Source organism: Gasterosteus aculeatus, chromosome 11 (assembly GCF_964276395.1).
Source record: "Gasterosteus aculeatus chromosome 11, fGasAcu3.hap1.1, whole genome shotgun sequence".
Classification (NCBI taxonomy): domain Eukaryota; kingdom Metazoa; phylum Chordata; class Actinopteri; order Perciformes; family Gasterosteidae; genus Gasterosteus; species Gasterosteus aculeatus.
This window is the reverse complement of record NC_135699.1, coordinates 13,434,342-13,449,598: the sequence shown is the minus strand read 5'-3', so window position 1 is coordinate 13,449,598 and position 15,257 is coordinate 13,434,342. Positions and strand designations below refer to the sequence as shown.

The window sequence follows — 15,257 nt, the reverse complement described above, 5'->3', positions numbered from 1 at the left end:
GAAGATATCGCACAAAGTCATTATCAGTTTTTTACATTTGGTCATGAATAAAAATACAGATGATTATCAATCCAGACTCATTTGAACACAATCTAAAAACACCTTTTATATTACTTTTCCTTAACAAGCACCTCTGGTTTCCCTCTGATGGAATCAAGCTGAAATTATTCCCACAATAACTTTAGTTAAAATTTAATTTAAGCCACAATTGGCCAATTCAAGCCCTGGTGCAGTTTTGGGGGTTTGTTACTGCCTTACCAAATAATACACAATATTGTGTAATACTGCGTGGGATAGTTCAAAGGGATTACATTATAAGATAATACAGAGAATGGGAAAAGGAATACAATGAAAGGAGACTAGATACAAATGTTTTTTGTTTATGTCATTTATTGTGGGTTTACCTAAACAGCAGTACTCAATAATTACTGGGGGACTGGAACATGGACATTACCACCTAAATTAAAAAAGCATAACTATCAAAATAATAATGCAAAAACTTGAATGCATGGTGAGGGCGATACAGCCTAATATACTGTATTCAACTATTAGGAGAGGCGAGACCGTTAGAGAGCAGATAAGATAATGATCACAAAAATAAAACCCAAGTCCATTTCAATATAATTATATCCCCACAAACAGACTTTTTTGAAGCTGAGATGAGGCAAGATTTGCCTCAGCAGTATTTTAGGTTGTTGGCTGGTTGACAAAGTTTTCTCCAGAGTTAATGATATGTTTCAGTGCACTCAGGATCAGTGAATCAATGTCATCATTTCTTTCAATCTCTAAGTTGTAGTTCTTCACAGGAAAGATGCAGTTTAGTGGAAAGCCCAGTCCCACACTCATTTTGTCCATCTAATATGAAAAACATTCACGTTTAAGAAACACCGCTCAATGCTTATTTTTAGATTTCAATTTTAAAATGTTTCCAATTTAATAACGACATTCTACCAACTCATGAAATAGAAACCTACCAGTTCCTTTATGTACTTGCTCTTATACACGTTCTTTACATCGGAGCGGACCTCTGGACAAGCCTCATCAATTTTAGTGAGAACAGCCAGCACAGGAATCCCTGCCAATACAACATTTAATACAACTCAATCAAATTGATGTTTGACAGGTTATTTGATTCAATCTTTGAACCACAAAAAAAAAAACCTTACCCAAGTCTCTAGCTGCAAGTCTGATCTGCCTCATCTTTCTCTCTGATTCATCATTCAGTATATTTGATGTTTTGCCATCAATGACACAAACCAGAACATGAACTTTGTCCTCCAGGGTGGGGCTCTTGTTGTAGTATTGATCATCCTCTGATATTTCAGAGTACGGATGGAACTGTAAAACAGCGTAAATCAAAGAATAACTTGTGCAAATAGTTCTTTAAACATACTGTATATTTACATAAATACAATTCTTGATACAAACAGAAAGGGAAGCTGGATGGTTTTATTGAAATGCATCAACAATACTCAATGATGTCAGTAATTAATTGCACTGTACTTTGTAACCGTCTTTTATGTGTCCCTTCATGTCCAGTTTGACGTCTTCCACACGAACTCCTTGTGTTTTTGACCCCTCGATGCCCATGATGTCAGTGAAGACAAAAGGGTAAAATGTTCCTTTTCCTTCTCTGTTGATTTTGTAGGTTCGGTGCTGTGAAACAGAAAAACACAGATATGATGACATCATTGAAACTTAAAAGTCTACGAGGAACTTTATCTCATGCTCATTAATATTATCACAAGCTGCTCAAAGTGCTGCTCGCCTGATCTGTGTCCTGCAATTCTGTTTAGAAGGGATTCGTACTTTTATGGTGCAGGATTTGTGGGAGTTTGCATCTGCGAAAGCTCGACGAGAGACCGTTCCTCGTAAAGCACTTTCGACAGAGTTGATGAAGCTGGACTTTCCAGAACCAACAGATCCGTACAGCAGAACTCTGAGCTGTTTGACTTCTTCGTTAAGAGGCTTATAATCCTTCACACACTGCAGGACTTCCTTTTTTTGGCTGTTCGTTAAAGAAAAGGTAAGATTATATGTCACGTCTTTTCACCGCACTTCAACATTGTTATCAGTTATATTTATGTATTTTATCGTAGCTGCACTGTTGTCAGAGGCACCATGAGTCAAACACACCACTCACCTCCATTGTATTTTCCTCCACTCTTCAATCAAAGCTGACAAGTAGAGGGCACATGATGATGTAATATAACCACAACACAAATGAATAATCAATCACTTGTATCTCTGTACATTTATTAAATGTATTTTTGCATCTTAGAACGTTCAGGATTTTATTTACAACTTTTGATCGACTCTTCCCGCTTTTGATGAGTAGACAAGCAAAGTATTCTTTTGAGTTTAAACAATGTTCTGTAATGATGTGAGTATCTTACGTTCAGCAGCAGGAGCAGCTTTTGACTGTTTTCCACCCATGGCTACAAAAGGACAGTAAGGCAACATTTAAACAGGAAGCATTATCACACATCATTTATTATCAAATTGCGTACGTTCAAACATGTGTCAACATTTAAAACACAGGTGCTGCACCAGCAAATAATTTTTTCTTAACGAATATGTGTCATTTTAATTGACTCTGATTGTTTAATTGTTTAATCTCTCAACAATTTTACAGGTTTAACTTTTATCTGAATTGATAATATTCAAAGAATCCCTGCACTGTTTCGTCTGTAAAAAGAAAAGGTGATGGTTCAATGAATCATTATCACTTTGAAACATTTTTTAATTTTGGCATAATTAAAAGCACTTCTGCAATGGATTGAACATTTAGGACAGAAATGATGACAGGTCAAGACTCACCGATTCTCTTTGCTGTAAAAGGAGACAGTAACATGCAGATGTTCATGCATTTTTCTGGAGAATGATTGTTGCTAATGCCTAAATTGAAATAATAACTTCAACTCCTACAGATAAAAATGCAAATGAAATACTGTAATTACATTTATTTGTGGAGAGATTTTTTCAAACTAGAAAATGAAAGCGTGGCCATATAGGGTAGTAGGAAGTATGCAGCGTTAGAGATGATGACAGGAAACAACCTGCAAAAAACCTTCAAGACGACGGTCACAAATCTGACCAAAATATTATATTACTCTAAAGTTATGTCAAAGCACACTGAAATAAAATAAAAGTCAATACAATTTTAGAGAGGTAAGAGGTTTTAATATGTAATTTTCCACCCCACTGTACATGCTTCTATTTCACTTTCAATTTAATCTAATTTGCTGTTCTATTGCATTTTATTGTATTGTGTATATATTGTGCATTTGTCGTGCATTCATTTTTCATTTTAATTTCTGTATTGCTACTGCTACACATACATTTCCAGTATATATGCCCATCTATCTATAGATCTATGTGAATCACTGCTTTTATAAAAGTCTAAAAGTAAAAAAGAAAAAATTTGTATCAACCTTGTGAAGATATGTAGCTCAACTTAATATATTGATCAGGGTGATAAAACGTTATCTGGCGCTGGAAGGTAAGACGTTCATTCACTTTCCTTTTTCTAGCACTGGATCTATTGGTTGTTTACATCTGAATAACACTATGAGAATAATGATACTACACTACAATGATATTTGTCATCAAAATATTTGTTAGACATGATATAAATTATTTACCTTTGTATCTGTGGCTCTGCAGAGTGCTGCTTCAGTAATGGTGGCAGGTTGAACCCCTTTATGTAGGATGTATGCTTTCACTTTCACATACAGACAATCATGTGACTTACAATCATAAAAGGAGAAGAATAGGATGAGAATGATTTCACAACATTTAATCTTGATTTTCTGTAATATACAGCACTGTATAAGACAACCAAACTGATGGATTACTGATTTATATAAAGCAGTAATCCATCAGATTGGTCGTTAAAGTAATTAGGATTGTTCTTTTTTTTACTATAAACAAAATGTTAATGAAAAAGCATGAACTGTGATATAGTTTATTTTGTAGTATGCACTTTGCAGAAATACCTAGCAACATGCTGAATTTGTCAACCTAAGACAGGATAACAGGATTTGTGTCACAATGTGAATGTCAACATTGAGAATAAAGAGACATTTCTGTACTCAAATTCTGAAAATTGAATTGCAACAACAAACACAAAGCCAACAATAGAAACGTACCATGGGAACTCTGTCTTCCAAAATGGGACATGATTTGTAGTCAAGTACTTGTTCTTATATACTTGGTCCATATTTTGTTTCACTACAGGAAACGCTGCATCAACCTTGGTCAGAATAGCCAGTTGGGGAATTCCTGTAAAGACAGAAACATAATCTGTTCTACTTTGCTGGTGTTTGATTCATGAAAATATATCTGACTCTTTCAGTAGACTCATGACCATTGAGATCTCTGCTCTTACCCATTTCACTGGCTGTCATTCTGACTTCTCATCTTCATCACAACTTCTACACTTAATATAGACACTGAGTCAGCAGGAATGACACCAGGACGTGTCCTCCAAAGTGGGACATGAGTTGTAGTATTTGTCAGTCTTCTTAAGCTGGAGCCAAATGTTTTGATCATTTGAAAAACAAATGTGAAGCTGAAAGTGTTTGTCTTAAACATTGAAAAATGCAAAAATGTATTCAAAGTGGATAAAAGTATTCTTGGGTTGAATATAGTTTTGACTCAGTTCCATCATTTTTCAATTAAATATTTTTTTTCCATTCTTCACATTTTTTAGATTCCCTTTTTTCACATTCAGATCATTTTTTTTCACATGGACTTTTGACCCTGATGTGGCTTGGGGGCGGGGCATCAACGGAGAGAGTCAGAATCACGAGAGTCACTGCGGTCGAGAAACGGCACGTAAAGATCGATCGTCATATTCTTGGTTCTCCATTTTCACTTCAAAAGCTTTTACAAGGAATCACTGCTAACTGACGGTGGACTGATCCCCTTTTATCAGTAAAAACTAATGGAGTTTTTAATTTTTTTATTTGAAATATTTTACAAAAAATGTACAAAAAAGTAAAATTTTACTCAGCACCACCTGAGAGACATCAGGCCATTAGTGGGCTACATAAAGGCTCCCGGGCCCAGTGTTAAGGGGTTCTCTTCGTCCTGACAACGAGCAGACTGTCAGTATTTAGAGTCTGCATACATACAGACCACCATTGTGTGGAGGAAGTATGTAAGGGTTCTCTGACATTTATGTTCCTATCTTTTCTCAGTTATGTGGATAGAGAGGGAGGTCAGTATTGTTTTTCCTTTTCCCACGGTAGGGCAGAACGCCTTCGTTTTCCAGCTAGTGGGGTGGTTTTGTTTATTGTTTTGGCCTTTGAGACCCTGATGCTTTTAGTTGACTTTTGTGATAAATAAGTTAATAAATTGTATTTACTTTTGTTGAAACTTTGCGCACGCCTTATTTGTTCCACCTTATGCTGTTCCACCTTTGCCAAGCCTACCTTTTATCCAACATTTTTGTGTTACATCTGTGCAGCCCTAGGCACGATAGGCAAGTGTATAGTGTTACAGTTATTGAAAACTTTGAGTTTCGACGTTTTTTAGATAACAAAAGGAGGAAAACTGCAGACTGGCCACAGTTTTGCATTTTGTTATTTGCCATTAGAGTGTTACCAACCTGAATTAAAATCCTGCACAGTTTTGGTACATTTAGCATTATCATATGAAAAAAAATTGCCACGAAGTTGCATGGAGAAAAAGGCAAAAGAAAGGGGATAGAAAGTCGAAATTATGAGATAAAACGTTGTCAAAAAACAAACGCCCCCCTTCGGTGATCGTAGTGGACCGTAGATGACAACCAGCTACAACCATCATTTACCATCATTACCGGCACATTAAGAGCAATGCGTCCAGCTCGCAAACCGGTCCGTATTTGAAAAATACCGAGGAAAAAGTCTGAATCTGTGAATATCTTGCCAACTTTCAATAGGGATCGACTTTTTGAAAAAAATAAAATCATGAGGTTGTAGTGAATGTGATATGTGATATACAAGATATGCGCAGGCGCCTCCATAGTTCGGTAAAGTTGGCAAGATATTCAGATTCAGACTGACAGACCGGTCTGCGAGCTGGACGAATTGCTCTTAATGTGCCGGTAATGGTGGTAAATGATGGTTGAATACATACATGAATATTGTCGTGCTTTTTTCCCTCCATATGATAATGTGAAATGTACAAAAACTGCGCAGGATTTTAGAATGTGTGACATTTTACAAACAGCGCCCCATTCACTCTGTGTTGTCACTTCACAAACATAGCACCATGTCTGTGTCCACTAGTGTGTTATTACAGTAGTGTGTCCTCTCTGTGCAGGAAGAAAACATGCAATTCTAACAAATCGAGCATCTTAATTATGTTTGACCGTAAACTGTCTATAAGAAGTAGGCGTATAGTCACGTTTTGAAGCGTTTTGAGTGTGATCAAAAAAGTTTGAAATAACTTTGTTAAGTTGAATTCATTTGAACTCACTGACAACTGAATGAGAAAGTGTTCAAGTTGTAAGACGGAAACTCAACAACGACCAGACAACAACCTGTCAATCACTAGTTAGCCCCGCCCTAAAGATGGACTGGATTAATTTGGCCGTAACAATATTTTCTTTTTGTTGAAAGGTTTCACGGCATTTCCGCTTTTTCAGACCTTTGCTCTAATGATTCCTACGAAATTAAGTTTTTACGTTTTTTTTCGTCCTGTAGCGCCAGTGTTACAACCAAGTGACTCACTGTGGACGAGAAACACACAACACATAAAGTTCAGGATCTATCATCGTATTCTTCGGTCTCTATTTTCACTTTAAAAGCTTGTGCAAAGAACAGTTCCTGTTCCTCACTTCCCCTTTTATAGGTAAAAACTAATGCAGTTCCTAATAATATGTGTTACTGTTGTTATTAAAGACTTTCCAGTTTGAGATTTGATAACTAGGTTTGAGGATAAAAAATACTTACTGCACTGACTCAGCAAGACCAGCAGAGGCTGCCAATAGCAAAGCAACTGTAACTTACTAGTGAGGTTCTGTTTCTTTCTTTTCTATTTCTATCTTCTTATTGATGCTATTAAGGCATCCAGACATGGAGGGTTTTAAGGTAGACCAGAGGTCGGATTCTTCTCATTGTGTCATGGTAAATGGTACTTTGATATCAATGTAGATGTGAGAATTGTGACACATCATCCTTTTTCCATTACATTACAGGTCATTTAGCTGACCAAATGGACTTATATTACACTTTAAACCTTTTAACAGTTTGCCCGGGGAGCAATTAGGGGTTAGTTGTCTTGCTCAGGTACACTTCAACTTGACACATGAGGCAGCCGGGACCCAAACCACCAACCTAGCGGTTCCCAGCGCACCCGCTCTACCCCCTGCGCCACGACAACCCCACATGCATCTTCAGAAAGCTTCAATGCATGTGAGACACGTGTATTAATATTTGTCTTCTTGTGTTGATCAACCAGCTTTAAAGTTAATAGGAACGTTTTTATTATGTTGCATTCTACTTCTGTCAAAACCTCAAACAGTTTGTGAACACTATTTATTACATGGTGACATGGTGATGGCTATATGGGAGAATGACATTCATAAGGTTTCATCAAACTTTGTGAACGCGTGTGCATGTGACTGTAAATGTGTGTGTGTGTTGGTGCTCACTATGGTCGGCGTAGTTCTTGATCTTGAGTACCAGTTGCTGTGAGTGGGACTCCTTTCTGTCTACATGGTTGTGCAGGTCCTTCTTATCCTGCTAGTGCGTGTCCTCAAACTCAGTGAACTTCTACTCAGAAACGCAGACGCACTCAAGAACAAACACACAACGAGCGTAGTCAGACTCACTGGCCCTTAATCCCAAAGCCATCAAAACTCATGTATTCGGATGCAGAATGAAGGGTTAATCTGGTTCTCTTTATCATTTCTTGACATATTAGGAAAAAAGAACTTGAGCTAAATAATCTTTATTGTCTTATTAATGTGATTAAAAGTTAAAGAAAACCTAAAAACATTAATGCATTAGCAACTTTTCTTATATGCAACATATACGTAGTATAATTACACACTTGAAGAAAACACTCATAAAAGTACAAGTACCCAAAAAATCTACTTAATTACAGTAACGTGAGTATTTGTAATTCGTTACTTCCACTTCTGAGCCCCACCCAAACAACTTGAGTGTCCTGCAGGAAGACAAAGGGCCTTCTGCAGGCATTATAGATCAGTGTGAGATTTGGTCTAAAGAGGCCTTATTATTCTTCTCCTATAGCCTTAACTTCATTGTGTTCAAAAGGTCGGTAAAGCTCAAGTCCACGCCCAAATTGGGTAACCCCCCCCCTCGGAAACACGGCTCCTGAGCTGCCTGAAACAGCTCGAATGGATTTTCTCTTTACTTTAATATTATGAGTCACAATGTAACTCATTTGCAAAATATGAGTAATAAATGCCCTCAAACAAAGCAGGAGGGACGGAAGCTGGAGCTCTGTGCCATGCGTTTGCCCCAGGGAGTCCCTTAACACGGCTGTGATGTCACCAAGGTGATAAATATTAAGGCCCACCCCCTCACTGCGCCTATGCTTCGTGGCAGAAGGTAACACCTTCGGAGCCGTGCTGGTTTGTTGCTTTAAGGTTTGGTGAGCAGTACATAAATGACTGTGTCAAATCATCATTATAACAGTATTTCTTAAATACAAACCTGAAGCCACACTTTATGTTGTATGTGCAACCAACAAAAAAAAGTGTATTGACCTTGTAAATAAGGTCAGAAAAATAAATAATTCAGCCACGGGCAAAGAGTTTTTTATAAGTAGTATTTGAGAAAAATACATTTCATGAAATGACAAAGCAAAGCAATTTTGGAAAACAGTTGGAATTAAAAACAAAAGTACCACTAGCAAAAGACATTGGGACGAAAGCAGCATCAAACATATTTATAGTTTATTGCAGCTTCACATCTGTGATTATTTACTCATATGATTATCATTATTATTGATAATCCAGGTTTTTAACTAATTCTTTATTCCCAAAGTAATTAGGATTCTTCTTTTTTTACATCAAACTGATTTTCAAAAAGAAAAAGCATGAACTGTGATAAACCTACACATGATATAATGCTGATGTAGTTGATTTTGTGGGATATAACAAACCTGGCTGCTGAAAAGCTACGTTCCTATACAGATATTGTGTCAGTTTGAGACACATGGTCACTTTGTGAATTTAAACAAAACTACTTCTCATAAATCATGTCTGGATCAAAGCAAGTATACGTTTGTGATGTACCTTAAGTTATGTACGTGATTTCACATCAAGAACATTTGAAAAAGATTTCATAAAAATGACTAATTACCCTGCACAATTCTGTAATAGAAAGCATTTAAAGCAGTGTTGTCATGCTGTGAGGTTTGTCTCAGCAGCTTGAAGGTCTACTGCTTGTTGACAAAGTCGTCTCCAAAGCAGATCATCTGTTTCACTGCACTCAGGATCAGCGCATTCATGTCTTCATTGGTGTGGATTTCTTCGTGGTAGTTCCTCACGAGAAAGATGCAGTTTGGAGAAAGGCCGAGCAACACGCTGAATTTGTCAACCTAAGACAGGATGACAGGATTTGTGTTGTTGTTAAGTGAATGTCAACGTTGAGAAGATTTTTTCTGCATAATTTTGGAAAATTGGACTTTGCAAAAACATGTCAACAATGGAAAAAGTACCTGTTCCTTCAAGTTCCTATTTTTATATACTTTGTCCATATTCTGTTTCACTTCAGGAAACGCTTCATCAACTTTGGTCAGAATAGCCAGTTGGGGAATTCCTGTAAGGACAGAAACATAATCCGTTCTACTTTGCTGGTGTTTTGATAACAGATCTGATTCCTTCATTACACTCATGACCATTGAGATCTCTGCTCTTACCCATTTCACTGGCTGCCATTCTGACTTCTCTCATCTTCTTCACAACTCCATCACTTAATATAGACACTGAGCCAGCAGGAACGACAGACACCAGGACGTGAACTCTGTCCTCCAGAGTGGGAGATGAGTTGTAGTATTTGTCATTCGCCTTAAGCTGGACTTCAGGATTGAACTAGGAAAACAAACAATTTAAAAAAAGATAAACTTGACTATCAAATAGAGCAGCCAGACAATAGCATTTGGAATAAAAAGAAAAAAAAACAAGTTGATAACTTTAAATTCAGAGTTTTACCGTATAACCGTCTGACACGTGTCCCTTTAGGGCCAGTTTCAGGTCGTCCACGTTTACTCCCTTGTTGGTCTTTTCCTCAAGGCCCATTATGTCATTGAAAATAAAAGAGTAACAACTTTGATCGTCTTTTCTGATTTCATGAGCCGTGTACTGTGAAGAAGAAAGTGGAATTATTTGCATTAATTACATTAAAAAACAATAAGTGAGCAATTCAAGTAAATTCTAAGCTTCCATTGTCTGCACAGTAATAAACTAATGTACTACAGCAAATATCTGTGCAGTCTTTGCCAAATTGATATTTGAAAGGTTTTCTCTATCTCAGATGTTCTGTCCCAGCACTGCTAAGATACAATCTTTCTTTATAGTAATGAATGTCAAATTCAATTGGGTCCTTTTCACTGATAAACTATTTAGAATTTTTTAATTATAATCAAAGCTGTTGGGGAAGTTGATATGAACATCATCAGCTCTAAACTCTTTTCTTCTGGCTGAGTGATGCCTGCATTGGCCTACAAAGCTCAATAAATGTCCAATCAAACTGTCCAGTTTGCTACACATTAATTTTTCCAGCCAAACAGAATCCTGATGTTCTTGGTGGCCGAGGTATAAAGCTAAATATTGGAGCAGACTTAATAATCTGTGCCAATATATTGTGGACTTTGTGGAGCCCAAAGAACAGTTAAAACAAACAATTAACAAGTTATTCATACTTGTTGTGTAAAGCTGCTTCCAGAGGTTGCATCCGTTTGAGCTGGAACAGCAATTCTGTCTCTTAAAGCACTTTCCACAGAGTTGATGAAGCTGGACTTTCCAGCCCCGATTGGTCCATGAACCAGAATTCTGAGACGTTTGACTTGTGGCTTTCGAGGTTTGTAAGATTTCACAAAATCCAGATTGTCCTGGTAACCTCTTTTGAACAGAGAATACATGAATTAGAACAGAATAATATATTCGTTTAACATTTTTTATTTGATTAAATGTACAACATGTGAATCATACTCACTTTGTCACTTCCCTCCATGGCTCACTAGAAAATGCTAAAGAGAAAGTTACATATGTTAATGCGCCTTTTCTTTTTTTTTATGTTGGAATAATTACAATTTTGAATCAGTTTTGCAAAGGATTAAACATTTAGGAGCTGAAATGATGACATGTCAAGACTCACCTCCTCCCATTGCTGTAAAAGGAGACAGTAACATGTAAATGTGCATGAATTTAAAATAATTTTTCTGAAGCATGAATGTTTACTAATGCCTAAATTAGGGTCGTGACTTCAAGACACTTTCACTGAAATACTGCAATCCTATTCATTTTGGGGCAATGTTGCAAAATAGAAAAGGAAACTGCTTAACGAATAAAAGCTAAGGCATGTAGGGTAGTAGAAAATGTGCAAGGTAATAATTTATGAACAATGCAGCAGTGTTAATTTCGTCGACGAAAATGTTTTGTTAACGCCCTCTTTTCCATGACTAAGACGAGACTAAGACGTGACGAAAACGATCTTAACAAATAAAAACTATGACTAAATCTATTCTAACTTTCGTTAACGAGACGAGACGAACATGTTGGTGGTTGACGAAGTCACAATACTTTTCCCCCGTAAATTCACACGCAGCTAACAGACAACAAACCGGTGTTACACCCCTACTGGTTTTTCCACCTACTGGTTTCGCTACGCGTGCGTGTTTGTGTTCACTCCACAGCTGCAGATGTGTCCGCCTCAGTTCCCTGATTCGTCACACATTCACAAACATATTGCTGAAAATCTTCAAAACGCATCACAAATCCATTGCAGCGTTTACGATTGTATAAGTGAGCACCACATCACAGCCACGTATGAACACATTTACATAAAAAAATATATTAAAGGAAAGATCGGTACAACCTGGATTCAAACCCGGTGGATCAAAACATCAAAACATCAACCTGGCTGCTCTTTTTTTTTTTTCTTTTATTGTTTTTTTTACAAAAGATAAAATGAAATCAAACAAACTGTTTAAATTTACACAGTAGTAGAACTCACATCACGGCAACACATGCACCTAAATCAGACAGACGGAGAAGCAAAACCAAACAACACAACGAGGCAATACACCAGTACAAAATCAAATACCCACAACTCTGAAAAGTCTCCTTGGTGGAGAGGCAGGACTGCTAACCGCAGTCTATCCGTACCTCACCATCTCCCCGGATCCTTATTAGGGTGCTACCTGCAAGCAGTGCGTCACGGAGACTCACAGCAATCGCGCGAGGGGTGCGCAGGCGCGCACACAGACGTGACGGGTGGATCCTTTTGATAGAACTGCGCAGTGCAGGTGAAGGATGTGGCGGCACAGAGCAGGTGGAGGAAAACCCGCAGGACACAAGAGAGAAGAACTGGTCATGTAGCATTGCTAGTGACCAGCAAGTACACAGACAAAGTCAACAAAGTGTTGCGTTTAGATCCCTGGTCCTCATGAAGTTGTTACACCTTTGCCAGTTTGTTAAATTGCCTTGCAAATGAATGCTTTGCTATTTATTAAAATCCAAATCCTTTCATGTAATGATTTTTCACATGTCATTTATATTAGCTCACACTTCAACCATCTGTTCTTGGCCCACCTCCTCCCTCAAATTTTACAACCCACTGTGGCCCGCGAGTCAAAAGGTTTGCCGACCCCTGCTATAGACCTGTCCTAGGAGGGACATTTTTATACAAATTATACCTAAATTATACTTAAATCAACGCATACCAAATTCAAATAAAAGTCAATGCAATTTTAAATTTCAATTTCACTGATTAATTATAGAGGTGAAAGTTGTACTTAAAAATAAAATCAAAAACAAATCATAAAGATAAATGTTTCATCAACCTAATTAAGATATTGAGCTTTACTCAATATTTACATTTTTATTACTTAATTACATCTTTCAGTAGATTAATAATAACGCCATGAGAATAATGATCAGTGACGTGCAGTCAGTGTAGGCAATAAGATAGGCACTGCCTACCCTGCCACAATTCAAACATAAAAATACCATCCATCCATCCATCCATCTCCAACCGCTTATCCGGGGTCGGGTCGCGGGGGCAACAGCTCCAGCAGGGGACCCCAAACTTCCCTTTCCCGGGCCACATCTACCAGCTCTGACTGGGGGATCCCAAGGCGTTCCCAGGCCAGTGCAGAGATATAATCTCTCCACCTAGTCCTGGGTCTTCCCCGGGGCCTCTTCCCAGCTGGCCGTGCCTGAAACACCTCCCTAGGGAGGCGCCCATGGGGCATCCTCACCAGATGCCCAAACCACCTCAACTGGCTCCTTTCGACGCAAAGGAGCAGCGGCTCTACTCCGAGCTCCTCGCGAATGGCTGAGCTTCTCACGCTATCCCTAAGGGAGACACCAGCCACTCTCCTGAGGAAACCCATTTCGGCCGCTTGTACCCGTGACCTAGTTCTTTCGGTCATGACCCAACATAAGTATTACATAAAAATACTTATAACATAATTTTGTTTAATAAACTTTTATGCCGGACTTCAATAAAGTTACAATCGTGTGTGTGTGTGTGTGTGTTTGTGTGTGTGTGTGTGTGTGTGTGTGTGTGTGTGTGTGTGTGTGTGTGTGTGTGCGTGAACGGACCAATTGATTTATCATTCATTAAGTTCCATCATCCGTTTACTGTTTTGACGTGTTCACATAAAGAACAAATCAAGTAATCGGACTTTCATAACTCAGTGTCTGCCCTCTTACTGACATCCGCGAACGTCACTGATAATGATAATACACTACATACAATGACAGTTAGTAGACGTAGTAGAAATCCCTCACCTTTTGTATCTGTGGCTCTGCAGAGTGCTGTAGTGTAGTACAAGTGGTGGCAAGAAGCTCCTTTATACTGTAGGTTATGCTTTCACTTTCATTTCCTGTGAATCATGAATCATGTGCATAACACTCCGGTTCTACGCCGCACCTCAGATGAACACTTCTATTTCCTCTCCTTCCATCTCCTCCTTCACAATAAAAGCACCAACACCGGGACACTAGTGAAATAATAGCTTACACTTAGATGACTACATATATATTATACATTACATATATTAACATAAGGATTTTCTAACGAGAACCCTCACCGAAACGCAACGCAGATTTCAGTGCTTACTTTCGGTGCCTGAGGCGATTGAAAAACTTTATTTACACTACTTTGATGAAGCCGTCCGGTAGATAAAACTATATTGTCTTCTGTGTTCAATCATGACGTCAATACATCGAGACAAACAAGGAGCGTCAATCCAACATAAAGACTTTTCAATATATGTTGCATATCTGTAGTTCCTGCACAGTGAGCATACATCTAAAATTAAATTATGAATATTCCCCAAATTCCAATGAACCAATATACACCCTTTTGGCTTTTACATAGGGGAAACACTGTAATTAAACTGTAAACAGTTCATATATTGTTCAATTTGATAAACAAAATTAGCTTTGGCAATAAGAAAAAACCCTTTCTATGTTTTCAATGTATCGGGTTAGCACCGGTGTCACATTTATGTAACCCTACATAACAATTTTCTGCACCAAATAAATAATAATGACTAATTCGAAAATGTATTATAAAAAATACCAATATACACTACACAACAGTATAGTCTATCCCAAATATAGTTTAAAAAAATCTATTCTGCAGCACTTAAAAGGCTAAAAAGCTTTCCTCTTGATTTCTTATTTAAATGCGCCAAAAAGAAACCTCCGTCTATCATTCAGAGATGAACTGTTGGTCGACATCTTCAAGCGCAATCTTGTCCAGAGCAATTTGATGCAAAGACATACAGACATTGTTCGGCTGCTGCTGGGACACGGTTGACCTCAACCTTTTTAACGCGCTGAAACTCCGCTGAGGAAACAGGCACAATTATCAAGATTCTGATCAGCTTCTCCACTGGGCCAAAGAGCTGGTGGATATTTCTTTTGGTAGGGCCAGCCAATCAGTTTTAGTAAACATTCCAGGGTATCAAACACGCATTATTACTTACTTATTTATTCCAACAGTTTAACACAATAGCATAACATAATATGGGCATCTTATTCAAACAACTCAGTATATCAA

The 15,257-nt window shown here is 37.9% G+C and overlaps 1 protein-coding gene across 1 annotated transcript; it reads right to left on the bottom strand.

Annotated features, from left to right (window-relative positions):
- Positions 1–370: 370 nt before the first annotated feature.
- LOC120815205 (uncharacterized) lies at positions 371–13,923 on the bottom strand. The gene is made up of 14 exons (XM_078084735.1): positions 11,340–13,923; positions 11,178–11,211; positions 10,885–11,083; positions 10,175–10,324; positions 9,883–10,054; positions 9,682–9,782; positions 9,404–9,561; positions 2,397–2,461; positions 2,144–2,177; positions 1,810–2,008; positions 1,504–1,656; positions 1,167–1,338; positions 975–1,075; positions 371–855 (listed from the first exon to the last, which is right to left on the bottom strand). The coding sequence occupies exons 1-14, from the start codon at positions 11,410–11,412 to the stop codon at positions 688–690; spliced, it is 1,779 nt and encodes a 592-aa protein (XP_077940861.1). The 5' UTR covers positions 11,413–13,923; the 3' UTR covers positions 371–687.
- Positions 13,924–15,257: the final 1,334 nt, after the last annotated feature.